Genomic DNA, 18,600 nt, shown 5'->3' on the forward strand with positions numbered 1-18,600 from the left:
TAGCCCCCAGAGCGGATGGAAGTCTGCCGAGGGAGCTAACCAATCAGAACAGAGTGGGCTCATTGTGAGGGGGGCCTTAAAGAGACAGGAGCTAAAACAGCCTGTTTCAGACAGCGGCTGAACTGAGGGTCTGCATAAAGGGCCAGTATAAGATAAATAAGGAGTTTTTTAAATTGTAAATTATGGTAAGATATTCCAGTAGAGCCCCAGAATATAGATATAGACCTGAAAATATGCATTCATTCACTCATTCAAACCTTAATTAAGCCTTGAAAATCAATGAGGTTTCTCTCATTTGCAATGATGTCGAGATACAGAGTTAAACACAAAATATGTAGGGTTAAATAGATCAGAAGATGACAATGCTCAGTAAAAATAATTGCACATTAAGGTGAAATGGTGTCCACGGGTAGTGAGAGTGTTGATCCTGAGGATGTGTTGAAGATAATTCCATGTATTTGGTGCACAAAAACTAAAAGCAGATTTTCCAAGTTCAGAATAAACCTATGGGACTTGAAGCATAAGACAGTTAGTAGAGCGAGTTTGGCAGGATCCTGTGGTACAGCCTTGATAATATAAAGCGTGGTAAATGTCCAATAAGGGATGGATGGATTAAAAGATACAAGTGTTTATCATGCCTCTGTGCCAGTGAGTGCCAATCAACTTTGTCATACAGAATGCAATGGTGAGGGATCTCCGGTAATGAATCTAAGGGCAGAATGATAAACTGAGTCAAGGGGTTTGAGAGTGGAAGCAACAGCATGTCTGTAGATTATAAAACCATAATCAAGGACTGATAGAAAGACTGTCTCAGCTATACTTTTCCTACAATTCAAACGGAAGCTGGAGTTTTTGCTGCAGTTTGGTGATAAGATTTGCAATATGATATTTAAATGTAAATGTTTCATCAAGCCATATACCTAGATATTAATACTCTGTGACTCTCTCAATATTGCTACCACTCAGTAAGGGTAGGTGTAGACTGTTAAAATCGATATCTTTTGCTTTAGAAAAGAGCATGAACTTTCTTTTGCTTGCATTGAGTTCTAGTTTAAGATTGACGAGTGCATCTTAAAGAGCACAAAAGAAAGTTGTAGGTTCTCAACATCAAGTTGTACAGAGTCAGAAAAACAATACAGAATAGTGTGATCCATGTAAAGATGGACAGTCAGTTACAGAAGAGACAATGTTATTAATATAAACTGTAAACAAGACAGGGCCCAGAACTGATCCTTGTAGAACACCTTTTGTTACTGGTAAAACTCAGATATTTCCAGCTTTCACACACTGAAATCTTTCATAAAGGTAATTCCAAAACCATCTACAAGCAACTGAATCAAACCCAATATTGCAAAGTCTCTGAATAAGCAGAGAATGATCAACTGTGTCGATTGCTTTTGACAAGTCAATGAAAAAAGCATCACAGTGCTTCCCTTTGGTCATGCAAGAAACAATAACGTTTAGAACTGATATAACAGCGGAGATGGTACTATGCATAGGTCTGAAACCAGACTGGTGAGGGCTCAAAACAATACTTTTAGAGAAATACTTGAGTTGGTTATTCACCAGTGATTCCAGGATTTTTCACCAGACAGGGAACTTTGGATATTATTGAGATCGCTGTTGTCTCTTCCCTTGCACAAAGGGCTCACATGAGCAGACTTCGAGATACTAGGAATTATACAAGTTGAAACGGAAAGATTAAATATATGTGTCACTTACTCAGTGATAAATGGAGTGGAAAGCTTTAAAAAGAATGGATTGAGTTTTATCTGCTCCAGTTGATTTCTCGGGATCAATGGTTTATTGTGTATCGGCTACATCACTAGCACATGATACGTCCAATTTAAAAAGCATTTTAGCACACCTTCAGGTCTCTCTATAGTAAACATATCCCAAGGCAGGACAGGTAATTTTGTACAGCTAAGGAAAAGCAATAGCAGCAAAAATTTCACTTTTGCCACGTGCAGGGAACAAGTTTTATACTGTGTGTTCAGTGAAAATGCAACATAACTGCTGTAAAATCACATAAAGGAAAGAAAAATGACAGCATCGTCATTGTAACTGCTTATAACAACACCTCTTCTACCCCTTTAATTTTCCTCTCCTCCTCCTTCTCTGTCCATAAACAGTCTTTTCTCACCATCTTATAACTCCTTATTTCATTAAATTGTTGACTTGCCCTCTATCCCTATCAACAGCCACAAATTATTTATTTTCAGCACCTTTAATAACCCCAACAGGTTTTTCAGTCCATTCCAAGGCAATCAGAGCAGCATGGGAGGTCTGTAACCGAGCAGCACTGCCAGAGGCTTCATATCAGTGCAGCCCTGCCACTTCAACAAGGAAAATGTCACTTTTGATATCTCCCCCTGGTCATTGTCAGGGTTGGGAGTCTAACCCCGCTAATGAAGTAAAAAGGGAAAAGCTTTGGGAGGAAAAATGGTCTCTGGTCAAAGCCTGTGCACTCAACAACCCTGCTTGGTGCTGTTCATATATTATTATTTTCTCTTTCCTATCATTCTGAGTTTTGTGCATTGTCATTTATTGTGTCATTATGTTTCTGTTAATACATCAAATTTTGCATTATGTTTTTTTTTGTTGCCACTATCCTCACCAATTTTGTACTCTTCTCCTTGGAGACATTAAATATGCACAGACACGTTTGTTTGTCAGGATAGCTCACTGCATAACAATGACAGCATAAGTACAACACCAGCACGTGTTACTCATTAGACATTCAATCACTTCTAACAACCATGTGCTCGCTAGTGTTGTAAGTAATTCGTGTCATAGTGTTTAGCCCGTGAGTAGACATAAAAGAGAAGAGTTCCAACAAGATCTTTGATCAGCCTGGTCAGTGTGAGACGAGATGATGTGTGGCAGTGTCATCGTTGTGTGTACAGTTTTCAATGCACTGCCATCCAGCTAATATATCAAAAGGTCTGTAGTAGACCTTTAACACACACACACACACACACACACACACAAAGTGACACACAATGAGCTGTTGGTCATATATCAAACAGTGATACCATCGCTTCACACTGACGTTCCTTTATCTTCATGGCTTTTATACTCATTTGTTTTCCCCCCTTGTGTTTGTCATGTGTTTGTCTTCTCATTCAGATGCTCCTACCACTACCCCTATACCCACCACAGCCACCACCACCACCACTACCACCATCACCACCACCATCTCCTACCCTGAAGTCAGTCAAGGTACAGTATCACCCTCACACAACTTGTACTACTAGTGTGTGTGTGTGTGTGTGTGTGTGTGTGTGTGTGTGTGTGTGTGTGTGTGTGTGTGTGTGTGTGTGTGTGTGTGTGTGTATTAGGGGTGTGCCCGAATACAAATATGCTATTCGGCAAAGCACAAATAGTGGGTTTTTATGAATATTTGTTTCATACAAATATTTTTAAAATTAGTTTTTTCATGAACACTTATTGTAACACTTTAATTTTCTAAAATTAAAAGCGTAATAAAAACAGAAACAGAGTTTTTAAACCTCTTTCCACTTTTATTCGAATACAAATACAAATACAAATAATTTTGCTGCCTCAACAAATACAGATACAAATACTGGGCCCTCTGCACATCCCTAGTGTGTATGTGTGCTCCCGTATTCCCAGTGCAGCCTTGAATCACTCCATTTATCTCCATCTTCATGCCACGGTGGCAGTCATATTCATATGCATTTTCCTTTACCCATGGGTTACATTCATGCCGTTTCTCTCATCATTTACCAGATTTTAAGGTAATTCCAAACTCTATCCATCATTTGGCAGGTAGAAATTAATAACTGATGATGCAACAAGTATTCAATCACCCAGGGTGCGGTTTGTGAAAAAATCAGAGGGATGGATGTTTTTGAAACATTTTTACTCATGAAAATAAATCAGAACCACAGTGGGCCTATACAGACTTTGAAGCCTATTAGGCTATTTCTTGCAGCTGTTACTTGAACTTGCATTTTAATTGCAGGAATACTTTAATCCATTTTTAAAAATTTAATTCAAGTATTATGATATTTTCACTCTCAGCGATGTGATGTCAAGTTCATGCCTTGTGATTTCCTCATGCGGACACATAGGAGATATGATCATATATAACAAAACAAAAGGTTAAATGCTAATTTAACATGCCAGATGCCCTTTCAGTGGCTTTCTGTGGATAGTGTCACTTGATCAGACATGACAATAATCTTGTCATTCTTGCAAGTCAGTGTTTAATTCAGCTCTATATACAGCAACTTCAATATTGAATAGAAAATTATCACACCATGCAATAGCACAACATGCTGTCATCATAGAAAATAGAAATAAAAATAAATAGACTACAGTATATGCCTGCTTGTCAGACTAAGAACTAACAGTCTGCTTTGATGATGGACCTCTGTCTTTTTCTGCTTTTCTGTGGAGGGGTCATCCACAGCATGTTGCCTCTCTTTTACCCACATTTCTGCAAGTCTCCAAGCAGGGAACGAAGCAACTGCTGGTCCATTTACTGTCATCATGTAGTCTAGACGTGACATTATCTCTATTGTCATACAAGCTTGAGTGCTGACAGTGAAAGTCCATTTCTGATTTTATTGTTGTTTGTACCATAAACTGTCCTTATGTTGCAGGACTGTACTTAGATTTTTTTTTAAATAGCCTATTTTTATTTTAGATATTTTATATGGTCTATGGGTGAAGCAGCATTAATCGCTATGAGAAGAATACATATTTGTCCCCAACAAGGATAAAAATAATTCAACAGAGGCAGGGATATATAGACCAGAGGGAGGAAATCCCCACTAAACCCCCACAGCAAATCGCACCCTGCACATACCGTAAACTCTGAAATAAAAGCAAAAAATGTCTGACACGAAAGTTCGCGTTTCAGCTCATGTTTCATTTCCCTTTTGTTGAATTTGTCACACATAATGATCCCAAGCTCAGAAATGAACTTCCATGCTCACATTCAAGATTTTGATGGTTCAAGATTTTAAGAAATATGCTCTCTTTTTTTAACAAGAAGGAGATGAGAAGATCAATACAATTTCATGTTTGCGTGTTATTTTTGAACTGAACAAGGCTAGTAATTTTCCCCTGCTTCCAGCCTTGATGTTAAGCTAGGCTGACGGACTACAGCAGCTCATACATGAGCAAATACATGAGCTTGATATTGATCTACTCTCAGAAAGAAAACAAGCAAATTTATCAAAATTGAAGTGTCTTTAAAGTATAAAGCAAATATCAATATTAATTTCCTAATTTTCTGGTGTCATTTAAAAAGCACATCTGATCTACTTGGATGTTTGCACCTGAGCTTCCATCATTAACAACTGGCCATTTTAATCTAACTTTTATTATTATTGTTCAGCACAGCCATTGTAGGGTTGCATACTGTGATATTGACAGTACTCATTATGATCCACATACATACAGGTCTATAAACTATTGGTTAACGTGGAAACATGACAGATAAAAATAGACTCAGAAGGAATTTATACACCCGCATCTATCACAGTCACGAATTACAGAAATACAAAGCTCCACTGCACAAAGTGATGTGTCCTCACAATGTTTTTCTACTATTTTCTATTCAATGTTTTTTCTACGTATGATTGTGGGTGCGTATGGATGACAAATAGTAGGCCAAGGCTTAGCTCTTGTTGCTTGGTTGTCAGTGAAACCTCTCAGAGCAACCTGGTGCCCGTCAATACTGTTCATTTTCTGCTATGTTCAAAAAATCATTTCACAGCAGGGTTTTTTGTATACCACAGACAGACCAGGTGCACAAAAACATGTTGTGTAAAGGTTTGGTTTTCTCCAACAAACTCCTATTTACAATTGTAATAAATGTATTTCTTGTACAATGGAATAGGAGTGTGTATCACAATGAACCAGCATAATGGGAAAAGCAAATGCAAACAAATTGCTAAGAGCACTAAAGATGATGACACGGGTTTACTATGATGATTGTATGGGTTTAATAATTATTCTCGACATGGATTCACTGCAGACATAATTTCCTTTTATATGAAACTCATCTCTCATTTATAAAGTCAATTATAGATCATTCACCAGGTGGGTTGTGCAAAGAGGGCAGTGTTTGAGGTGAACAATAACTGAATATGAGCACTTGAAAATTAGGCCCTTTGAAATAAGCAAATTTTTATCTTGCTATTTCAGAAACAGAACTCAGGGCTATTGTGAATATAAATCTCCATAGGGTGCAGATAGAAAACATTACTTTATGCCTCAACTCAGAAATCAGCCTGAGCTCCAAATGCAATCAAAGCCTCTCTGACAGACCGTTCAATTGGAACAAATCTCACGAGGCTGGCAGAAATCACAGGCATTGTGCTTGATTATGCCATCTGATTGGATTAAAGAGAATACGTATCTATGCAAGCTGATTGATAGCTCCTTTGCCTCAGATAAAGGAGTCTGGAGTCTGCACAGGCCTGTTCTGATTATACTGTAGCTATTCTGGCTGATTCACACTGAGATCTCTACAGATTTGCAAAACTATCACACGTATTTCTAATGTGTCTGCTGAGAATAATAGAGATAATTTATAGGTAAATAGCAATACTTAAGACATATCGATTCCAGATTAGAAACATATATCAGATATCAGTAATTACTTTGGTAGTACAATGTTATCATAACCAATAGAAATGATGGTCAAAACTATGTAATTAAGTGACTCAAGTTGTAATAAACATGAATTGTCCTTTAACTCCAACTGCTTACCCAAGTGTTGAGTGCTAGAGCATGGCAGTCCATTCTTGATCTTGGACATTGTATGCATGACAAAAGAACAGCCAGCTCAGGTGTCACAAACATAATGATCACATGACCTATCTGTGGAAGGTTGGTCACCTAGGTCATTTATTGTCATATATGATGCTAGCTCTGGTTCATAGACTCTGCCCACTACCTACTAGGGGTGTGCCCGAATACAAATACATTATTCGGCAAAGCACAAATGGTGGGTTTTATACGAATATTTGTTTCATACACCCAAAGATAAAGCTGAATTACTGACACAAGCAAAGTGCTCCCAAGGGACTTTCCATAACCTGTTGTTCCTCTTCTCCTTTCCACAAAGTTGTGTTGTAAAAAATAGGCAATAAATGAAAAGTGCAAAGCAATAATTGCCTTTGAAGTTCCTCCCTACACGTTACACGGTGTGCAATCTCTGTGTTATCGGTGTATAAATAAGTAGAGGTCTGTCTGCAATGAGGTGATGAGTAAAGTTTTAGCTCAGTAATCAGCGCAGTTGTCTATGATCTGGGAGACTCCAGTTCAAGACACGAAATTAAGGGGAATTAAAATCATTGACAATCTCTGCAAGTGCTAAAAATCACTGTACAGTATTTTGGCAAGTCGTATCAGTCCCCTGTGAACAGGACTTATGTTGAGATGTGTGGGCTCCACCTGATAGAACAAACCTCACGTCTGCAGTGCCAATATTTTCAGGTCGAAACAACCCACTTACAGTTTCTGCCAGATGTCCTCTCTTTGCTTTCAACTATCAGGGGCATTCCATTATTACTGTGTATATAGTGTAGATTGAAGGCAACAGACTCATATGGCCATAATACGCTCTGCCAGTTGATTTCATTTACCCACAGTGTGCTGCACAGATCAGAGATCCACTGCCAAATGAATCTGTCAGACTGGTATTGAGGGTTTCTTTTTTTTTTTTTTTTTTATCAATTTCCCATTAGGGGGATAGAATAGAGCACTTTAAAAAAATCTATTAGAGCCCTAGCACATGGCTCTTAAGTGCTTGGCAGGGTTTAGAAAGTTACTTGGGGTAATGATTAAATTGCTATTTTCACATATCTGTCCTACACAGTAGAATCTGTAATTGGGACATGCTATTAATTTCCATTTACATTCACCTGCCATTTTTTTTATATATATATTTCTCCAAAACACCTTCCAGGAACAAAATTTTCTGTTTATTCTTCTTTAAAATCCTATTTCTTTTCCCATGTGCTTGGCTGTCCATATTCTTTTTTTTCTGCCATTTCTATGTCAGTGAGAAGAAAGAATTTCCTTGAGAAGCAACATTTTGTGCTGCACACTCTCCTCAGGGGCAGCAGTCTGTTGTATCTTTGTAGTGGTAGTAAGGGCCAATAGGAGGTCTTTTATGAAATGCAAGCCAACCCAAAAAGTACAAATGGACTGCTGTCTTTCTAGGGATTCAGTATTCATCCTCCCACATATTCATACTTACATATTACATACTTATCACCTCACCTTTCTGTCCCACATCAATACAATATGACTAATCATTCAAGAATTCAACATACTGCCAAGTGAACAACTTAATCCCTGAATGAAGAAAATAGATAATAAATGTAGACCCTGGTGCAAGCAAAACAATCAGGCAGCTGGCTAGTATTACTTTTAATTGACAAAAGACCATAAACAGTGTTGACAACCAATTCATTTAACCCACGCTACAGACAGGACAACAAAACAGGCAAGGGAAAAGAGAAACAAATATCCATTGCATTTGTCAGGGTCTTAAATTACATAAACACCATCTGGTGAAGTGACTTCACATTTACCTCCACCTCACATTCTCCTGACTAACGCATGCACACGGTGTGCCAGATAATATGTGATATTGTTCCCACTTTGCTCAGTTTGATTCCTTGTCCATTTTGAAATTGGAGCCAGCCAGCTATAACTAATTTGATTAAGGTCAATTGCAACACAATCGCTGCCGTCATGCAGCATATAGCCTAAGAGAGTGTTCAGCATCATGGAAAACACTTGTCTGGAGCCCAAAATATATCTTAATGTGGAAGTATATTGTCTTCCAGAGGTATTACTGCACTCTACAATGACCAAAAGGAGATGAAACTCATAAAGCAGGGCCAGGAGATAATCAGCTAGCCACACAATATTTGAAAAATACCAACAGCAAAAATTTAAGTGCACTCACTACACTACACTACATTACAACTCCTAGGCTGCACTGAGGTTGTTAAAACGTGTAAATGTGTGTAAAACTGCTAAATACTGCATATGAATCCTGACTTTTCTATTATTTTAACAATACTTCATTGGTGCACAGCATTAAGGAAAAATCCAACAATACTAAAAGTCTACAGCCATGCTAGAAGCTCTGATATGCTCTAAGGCATAGGTATAATGTAAGCCACGTTCACCGTCTTAGTTTAGCATGTTCGGTACAGTACAGGCAAGGCTGGTGGGAATGTTGTTACTGCTGCAGGTATTTGGTCAAAAACCAAAGAATGGGACAAAGTCAACTTCAACCTAATGATGGCACTAGATGAAAAATCAGGGGATCACCATAGTTATTACAAGTCATTGTGAGGTGAACAGGAATATATGAGTAACATTGCATGACCATCCATCCAGAGGTTATTAAGATATGTCACTAGAAACCAAAAATGTCAACCTCATATTGATGCTAAAAGAAAAGTCAAGGGATCACCAAACTGTTTAGGATTCCTCCTCTAGGGATCATGAATGTCTCTACAAAACCTCCTTGCAATACATTAAGTAGTTGTTGAGATATTTCTGGACCAAAGTGGTGGACCAACTGACTGAACAACATTGCCACCCCCTTTTTAAAAAAAAAAAAAACAAGCCCAGCACAGTGACATATCTTAGATTCGAGAGTCCCATTCAGTCCCATTTTAAGGTGGCAAAAAAACAAGTCATCCATAACTTAAAACATATACAATAAACATCAGGACATGCTGATTGTTCCTCAGACAATAGTTTCCTCCTGGATTTACTGTTCTCCGCCAACATTCAGCAGTTCTTACAGGTAAATAAACTACTGTTGAAGAGAAAAAAATACCAGTTTCTCTATTAACACAGCTCTGTCAGGGGCTGGCAAATGTAGGAAATCACAAACTAAAGCCGAAGTAGAGAAGGCAGGTCAGAGAAAGTGGATCCAACAAAAAAGTATTCTAGTAGCCAGCGGGGACACCCAGCAGCCCGTTGGCATTTTCAGTACCACAGGGTTCCATCTAATGCATTTCTGCCAATATAATTATGATTGGCATGCAGTTATCTCTGCATGTTGAGCTGGATGTCATGTCACAGTTGAATCTGGGCTCATGTAGTCATGGAGTTGATGCGTCCCCATCATGTCTGTGAATGTCAGCGAGGACACTGCATATCCCTCAGCTGAGCTGTGAAGCTAGAGATGGTGGATGAGGAGAAGGATGTTCAAAAATGGACAGGCAATCATTCAGCAGCAGACATATTGAACAGTCCTACATGGCTGCCACCCACAGTGTAATGAGGGTTAGCAGGCCATGCTGCTTTTTTGTTGACTGAAGCTTGCAGGGACAGATGCTTCATTTTACATTTTGATGTCAATGAAACACTAGTCTATTTCTGTCTTCACATGGTGGCAGAGATGTGACAAAAAGAGGCAAAAGGCCCTCTTTTGCTTCACAGCAAGACAGGTTTCAAAAAATATTTTACAAAGATTGTAGATATGATTGCTGGAATGTTCCATTGAAAAATTCATGTTTCTTTAATCCATGAAAATAAAACCCCTCCACCCAGTTATTTCCTCATTTTTCACTTGTTAAAAAAGATTTTTCTCACTTGTGAAACGTCATCAGTCTTAATTATTCTGTCCCAAGTCCTCATTTAATCAAGTGTGGTCGAAATGCCTGGAAGTGCTCTTTCTAGTCTATATACTGTTTTACTGAGGATACTCTTGGATTAACCATTTAGATTTTGAACATGTGGTCAATTTGTCAAAATAATGCCTACTTTAAAATTTGCGTCAATATTTTTCTGGTGAGCTAGACCTGCCAGTCAGTGTCCAAGGTCATTATCAAGGAGAAGAGTCTTCTTCTAATTTACCAGTGGCAATGATGTCTCTGTAAAGTTTTAAACACAAAGTACTATTCCTTTTTGTGTCAGTGACAAAATCTAATATGTATTTCTCTGTCAGGCTGTAGCTGGAAGTAAAGTTAAGGATGATGTTTTTAATTGAGTAGTTGTAAAATAGTGCTACCTCTGTATACTTTGCGTTCTTAATACTGTATGTACAGATCTTACCACACTTCAATCAAAATTAATAAATAAATACAAACAAACAGAGGCACTGTAGTATGATATTACATTCTGTTTTATTGTAAACATACATTACAGAGAGGAAAGAATTAGTTGTGTACATCTGTTATCAACTATAAAATGTAGAAAATAGACTACAACGTGTGAACCAATAGTTCCTGTTGGATTTACGCAACTATAAACATCACAGTTTCTTGATACCTGGTCAGCTAACTACATTGAATTTACATTAAAGCCAGAATGGGTAAATGGTATGCTACAAACATTTAGTGTATATCTTAATTACCTTTGAAAGCAAAGTAAGTCTACTGATTTGTTTGAGAGATCTTTATTACTTGTAACTTAGATACAGTCTATTTCAGGAGCTCGTAGTCAGGATCCAATGAATTGACTGTGTAGGAGGGCTGTTTTACACATTTCCAATCGATCCTCTGAACTGAACTTATTCCAGAACAGATTAGCCGTGTGGCAAAGATCACACTGTTGATCTACCCTGGTTAAAAATGATCCAGCTGTGTGATATATTAAAGCCAGGGTTAAGCCCAAAATCAGTTGACTAACTCACTAATCTCGCTTCAAATGAGAAACACTTGTTTAGCAGCAAACAAGCATAAAAACATTCCACAATAATGGAACTGTTGAGCAGATCATGCTGAGATACTAACTGCTTTTACTTCAACCAAATATGCTCAAACATTGCCCTTCTAATGACTGGCCAGTGGCATTATTTACCGTTGACATGTCTCAACTACTCAAGGACCTTGCAGAGAAATGGATCCTCAGAGGTTCTCAGTAATTCTAAGATGTACTTGATATAGACTCACCTTGTGAGATTGCTCCCTGTACCCTGAGCCTCTGGCAGCAGAGCTGAGGCGTGGCATCGCTCCCTGAACAATTACACATTAAACTCAGCACCGTCCTCTCTCTCTTACACAAATATCTGTCTGTGACTTGACAGCCTATAGGCTCTTTCACATGTCTCTGCTGCAACAGCGTAGGTCAAAAAAATTGTAAACTGTCCCTGCTGAACATGATCTGTTTTTGACAATAAGTTGCTTTCACTACTTTAAATTAATTTCAGTGCTTTTGCGGTTTTAAAAAGGTTGACACTCTGATGCTTCCATAAACACTTGACACTTACTTGGTCATCAAACCACATCGGTGAACATCTCATCCATATCGAGTCATTGTAACACTGAATGTTGTAACTTCGCGAAAACTTACTCACTAAACTTACTTGACTCGCTGCCATGCAAAACATTCCCATCATAAATAGATGGTAAAGTCTTTTCCAAGCCATAAACTGTTACATTAGGACAGCTGCACAATTATTTCCTCTTGATAGTCTGTGTTTTCTCCACACCACAGCTGCCTACAGCACATGATAATAGTCTTTTCCGTATCTCCTCAAGCAGTAGTTACGCTCCCCTCTGAGCGGAACGTCCAGTGTGTGCAGTGGAATATGTATTTGTGTGCGTGTGTGTGTTTGTGTGTATGTGTGTGTGTGTGTGTGTGAGTATGTAAGCTTATGTTTATCTCTGCACTGCCTTTGGTTCCCTTTGATTTCCCTTAAGCCTTATGTCTTTTGTCATGTTCTGGTCTTCTGAATGCTTGCTTATGGGTGTCATTTGTTTTCTCCCCCTGCCCCGCTCCCTCCCTCCCTGCCTCCTCCCCCATTTCTCCTTTATTTGCATGCTGTTCCTCCTGTTCCACACCTCCCTCCACAACTGCCATGTCCTCTCCTTGTGTGCTCAGACACTGCGCCCAGCACTGAACCTGCAGCTCATGGTTGGTATCTTTACTTTCCTCTTTATGTCTTTCTTTTTTTTTTTTTTTTGTGTCCCGCTTCTGCAGCATGCCTACTTTAACTGTTGCACAGTAGACATTATTGTGCCAGGCCGCCTGGTTACAGTCATTCATTGATTTCACAGACCTGCCTTTTGAGGCCACAGAACACCTGCCAAGTAACAGTCAGGGTACATTTTATTTTTGTTCCAATAATTATGCCACAAAGATGTTTATTTCACATACTCTTTTGGCGTAGGCCAGGCATAACATAAACAACCTGACCATGATATACTTTTTTCATTATTTCAACTGGAAATGCATTTGTGAAATGATTGCACCAACTAACCAATTATAGTGTTTCCCCAAAGGTGCCACAGCAGAATAAAACTTGCTCTTAGGCGGAGACTGATTATATTGCCAGCATTAGATGATGTTTTGTGGAGGCAAAAATAGACCTCATTTACTCAATTTCATTAATATGAATGAAGATGATACACGTCATTATTTTGTGGCTGCAATTTCATAATTTGTGTGAAAAAATTCATGAGTGTGTGGTCACAAGCCCTCTATTAAGCATCTGCCCAGTTTTGTTCCATCAGTGAAATTCAAACTGACTTCACTCACTCTCCATGATGACCAAATTAGGGGGTTTCAGGGCAAAAATGAGCCATGAGCCCCCTATTAACCTCCCATTTCTGCTAATTTAATCAAACACAAAGTTATTTGGGAATATGCTTCATGTAAAGTGTCACACAGGAAGACAAGAAAAACAAAGGGATCAAATGACCACAAACCAAGAGACACACCATGAATTTGGCACCTTCGGGGCCCCTGAGGGTCTTGGGCTCCAGGGTAAATGCATACTTTGCCTGGTTGTTAAACCAGCCTTGCCTGCTAGAAATGGTCACATTTACATGTATATATTTACACATTTACATGTTCACTGCTCTGTGGCTCAGATGGGCTCAAGGTTTGCTGAGATGTGTGAGGTGTAAGTACCTCAACTGTCTATCTGCAGTAGAAAAAAGCAATATTATTTTCTTACAAATTATAAATTAGGATCATTCACACTGATCAAGGGGATCAGTTTAATTGTAAAAATGGCAAAGACACTCAAGGTGGGAAGGTTTCTGCTCACCAAATACAATTTCAATCATATTAACAGTATATGGCGTTTGTCATATGGTAGTATTTCTTATCCTGGAGATTTTACAATTAAATTTGCGACTGAAGCTTGAATCCATTAGTGGGGAATCCAATTAAATTTACAGCCAGAATCCAATTTTTATCATTATCTACCAAAAAATAAATTTGTATGGGTATATAATGATCTGTGCACCTCCATATTTTATTAATATTTTACTGTATTAAAAATGTAAAAAACTTTTTATTAATGTTATGCATAGTGAATATATTTCCAAATGTTCAGCAGATACATCAAGCTAAATTGTAAAGATTAGTTGATTGACAGGCCAAGCATTTTTATCATATTTATATGCAAGTTTTTTACACACTGTGTTGAATCTCCAGACTGTGACTGTTGCATGCTGTGACAGCAGGTTCTGTTGGAAAAGAGCAGAATAATACACAAGTAACTTAATTGTTTAGCACTTTGAAAAACACAGTTATGTTTTTTCAGTAAAAAACAAACCAAAAAAGGACAATAAAAAGCATTTGAATAAATATTTAACCCTTTCATGCATGAATTATGATTACCTCAGTCAGAATTTTTTCCTAAGTGTTTTTTTTCCTCTTTAGGCATGAAAAAAAAATTGAACTTCATTTTTTTAAAATGCATTTTTCAAGGAGTTTGTCCAACTTAGTGGACAGATGATTGTGGCCATCTTGGTTTTGAGCTTTTACAGTCTATGGTTTTGAGAAATTTGTGTTGCACTTACAAAGGCTGGCCATTAGATGGCAGTGTATGGGATGACACACTAGAGTCCACTGTGTTGGCTGATGTGCAACTATACCATTAAACCCCATGCATATATAAGAAAACGGCTTTTGAATAGCTATCCACTGTAGTGACCACTATGCATGAAAGGGTTAAATCAAAGACAAGCAAGAACTGTTTAAAGAATAATAATTTGAAAAATCATGGCAAAGAAGCATCAATAAATAGGTATCAACTGCCATGGAAAATGTCAATGATAGATCTTTATAATTTGAAGGTGCATCACTACCATACTTTTACAATGCCATGGATAATTCTAACTGGCATTTTGGTTGCATTCAACTTCACTTTTAATTTCAAATAACTTTTATAGCAAGTGGAATTACTTGTTCAATGTTATTGATAGGTTTGATTGGTTTGAAACTGATTTTGAAGCACCATGTCACGTAAGCTTACACAGTAGGCAGGAAAACCACATTTACTCAGTAAGTTCATCTTGATACATGATATGGGGTTTAGGCATATTTTCAAATTTATGCATCAATGAATTTGATTAATGATGTCATCAACATAAGTTGGCATGTTTAATTCATCACAGTGATCCTGGTGGGACATGAGGTAGTTCAAGTGCCTCCTGACATGGTATGACTTCCTCTGTGAGACAGACATGCCTGCAGCAGTAGTGAAGTGGTTTCCTCTCTGTAAATGATGTTGGTAGCTTATATTGCCCAGGCCACAGCTGCTTTATTCTCATTTTTGTGAGATGTGTTTTCCACATTTATGAGTTCATGAATGGTTGCTCCAGATTTTATATCTCAGCTCACAATCCTTCTTTAAAGGGGACCTATTATATTCATTTCTAGCTCTATATTTCTATTTTTGGACTCCACTAGAAAAGCTTTGCATGATTCACAGTTCAAAAAACTCCTAATTTATCTACTTTTATTAATTAATTACCTCGTAATAATCAGGGTACCAACTCTTTTAAGGGAAATCTTTAATGTCCAGAGGAAACATTAAATCTTACTCAATTTGATCAATTAATCAGTCTCATAAAACCATAAGTTCCTTTCAAAACAGTGACCTCTATCTGTTGTGTTCAAAGAAACCACAATAACTACTTCTAAAGATAAATGAAGACTTTTATTCATAGCTAAACATCTTAATGATACATGATAAAGCATAGTATAATAAAGCAAAAGAATAATAAGGTCTTTAAATGATAATAATTAAAAAAAAAACATTTAGAAATAGTGGCTTGAAGTGTGTGTGACTTAAGGCTAACATATAGGGATGATAAAGAAAACTAGTGTACATCTCTAAAGAAATTATCTTCTGAATTTTACATCATTCAACCCTGGCTCGCAAAACCCATTCGATGCCAAATGTGTTGAAGATTTTCCTCTGCGGAGATGTCATCTCGGCAGGTCCGGCGTTGTTTGGGTTGAGCTGGAGTTAGCTGCAGTGTCGAGTCACCGGCGAAGTTTAGTTGGTGCAGCACAGCTCGGGCCGTGCTGTGGTGGAGCATTGTTTCAGACTGAGCTGGCAGCAAAGACTCTTTAAGTCTTTGCTGCTGGCTAAGCTACCAGGCGACACCATGAAGGAGTGAGTGCCTGGCAGAGGGTTATTTGTCTGTGTGACCACCTTGCTTTCACAACAGACAACCAGGGTCCAGTTTGGTCATACTTTTATCAGCAAGCAAGCCTCTATCTGGTTCAAGCGTTGCTGTTTTCTTCAGAGTGACGTGCCAGTTTGACTTGAGGATTTAGGCTTTCACTGGCTTCTTGTAATCTTAGTTTAATACCAGATAAAGGTCAACCTGACTGTACTCTTGAGAGAAAATAGAAGTGTCTTAATGTGTCTTAAGTTTTTGGAGACCAGCTCAAAGGGAAATTCATCTAAAGTTTGATTTTATCAGCTTGGACAAGACAGGCAGAGTTTTTATATATATATATATATTGATTTAACTTCTCAAACTATCTTAGTACCATAGTGAAATAAAAGTTAAAGCAACAATTATGTGACTACATTACAAACATAATTTCAAATATAAACTCAACATGACTATTATTTCATAACAATCAGTCAACAGAAGGGCAATATGATCACATGTTGTAAAACGTAATAAAATCAAAATTTTAATATCTCATCAAGAGATTATCACACAGTTATCAAAGTTATACCATTCTTTATGCCTTTTTATGACAAACAAATTACATGATTTACATAATGATTAGACATTTAATTCACATGAAAGTCAGATTTGGCTGAAATACAAGAGAAGCAGTAAAGTATCACTCAGGAATGTGAGCCAGAGTTTATAACAGTGTCTGTGGAGATTTTCTGGTCCAAACGTGTGTGTAGTTGTCCGGTTCCAGTGTCAGCTTATGCTTTTAGTTCAGGAAATAATTTTAGTTATGCAGTCAAAAATGGTCTCTCAGGAGGTGTGTTTAACCTCCAGTTTGTCACAGTGTTTGATTTTGGTCAATGTCATGCTGTCAGACCCCCACTTGGGTAAAGAGGTCAGTTCATGTAGATTTTAGGTGAGGCATTCACCCCATGTCTCTGGGATTCACTCACTTCCTCACTTTGGAATTAAAGAAAGGTTGTTTTATCCGATGAAATTAAAGAAAAGAAAGCATGGTGTCCTACAACTGGCCTTTTATGCAGCCCCTCAGTTCAACCTCTGTCTGAAACAGGCCGTTTTGGATTCCCCTCCCTAAAAGCCCACTCTGTTTTGATTGGCCAGCTTCAGGAAACTTCCTCTGGCTCTGTGACAAGGCTCTGGAGGCAGTGTAAACAAACAATAGTAGTTGGACTTTGCGTCTTGTTCTTGTTCTTTACTCAAAATATAAACTCCTCAAATACTCCTGTACCTGTTGAAGCCGAAATCCAATCCAAAATATGTGTGGACAGCAAGAACATCTGCAGCAACAAAGATCACAGCAGGACGTCTCTGTTTGGTAAATATTACTCTCATTAACTTAGTTGCTTATTGTGTGTGACATCTTTATCCTCTCTGTACTTTTAGTAGCTTCTAACTGAATCTCTGTGGTTCAAAGTTTAGTTTCTCTCTGCGTTCCTGTTTGTACTTTCAGATATCTTACTGTCTGCTGATTGCTTTCAGCTGTATCAATCATGTTAAGTAACGGCTGATGAAAACTTTCCTGCTTTTGAAGCTTTTAAATAACTATATAACAGGAGCATTGAACTCCCAATGAGAGCAGCTGACACACGCTGCAGTGCGGCAGCAGCACCATATAAAGAAACCTGTCAAGAGTTGACGTCAGTTTGGTTTGAAAGCAGAAAAAACTGTTGGAAACCGAGCGTTCAGAGCAGTCTGAAGCCGGTGCTATTTGCTCACAGGGATTACTTCTACATATGTTTACCTCCTGGTTTGACACTTTGGCCACATTTAATATGAACATTCGACATTGTAACATTATATATACAGTATATGACTGAAAATAAGGAAAAGCATAGTAGGTCTCCTTTTAAATGTTAGTGATTAACTGCAATGATGTGTCATGAATATGTCTTGGACTAAATGCAGTGAACAGTGGACCAAGATTGCAGATAATACAAGGCCAGTGACAAGCTGCATGAATCATCTTAAGATTTCCCTTTAAAACACATTTTACAAGAAGCTTAACTTTTGAGTATAATATCCCTTCTACTGCATAAAATTCAATTGGATTCAAATTAAACAAATGAGATAATGTAAGAGTGTAAGTGACTTTTGCTACACAGGTTTTTTTGCAACCTGTTACTTCTCTAACTTTACATATGACTCCAATTTTACCAGTTTCATAGCTGAGTAATTGGGC

The 18,600-nt window shown here is 37.9% G+C and overlaps 1 protein-coding gene across 4 annotated transcripts in view; it reads left to right on the forward strand.

Moving 5' to 3' along the window:
- The window catches only part of cadm1a (cell adhesion molecule 1a), a 409,871-nt gene that overhangs the window by 357,175 nt on the left and 34,096 nt on the right, over positions 1 to 18,600 (forward strand). For 2 of the 4 annotated variants that reach the window (XM_067608757.1, XM_067608756.1), the window contains 2 exons: positions 3,130 to 3,222; positions 12,844 to 12,876. The exons of 1 other annotated variant lie outside the window; for it this stretch is intronic. In XM_067608757.1, coding sequence (XP_067464858.1) covers positions 3,130 to 3,222; positions 12,844 to 12,876 — 126 coding nt within the window. The remainder of the gene's footprint in view (positions 1 to 3,129; positions 3,223 to 12,843; positions 12,877 to 18,600) is intronic. One more of the 4 variants, XM_067608758.1, reaches the window with a different exon arrangement.

Source organism: Thunnus thynnus, chromosome 13, assembly GCF_963924715.1.
Source record: "Thunnus thynnus chromosome 13, fThuThy2.1, whole genome shotgun sequence".
NCBI classification, from domain to species: domain Eukaryota; kingdom Metazoa; phylum Chordata; class Actinopteri; order Scombriformes; family Scombridae; genus Thunnus; species Thunnus thynnus.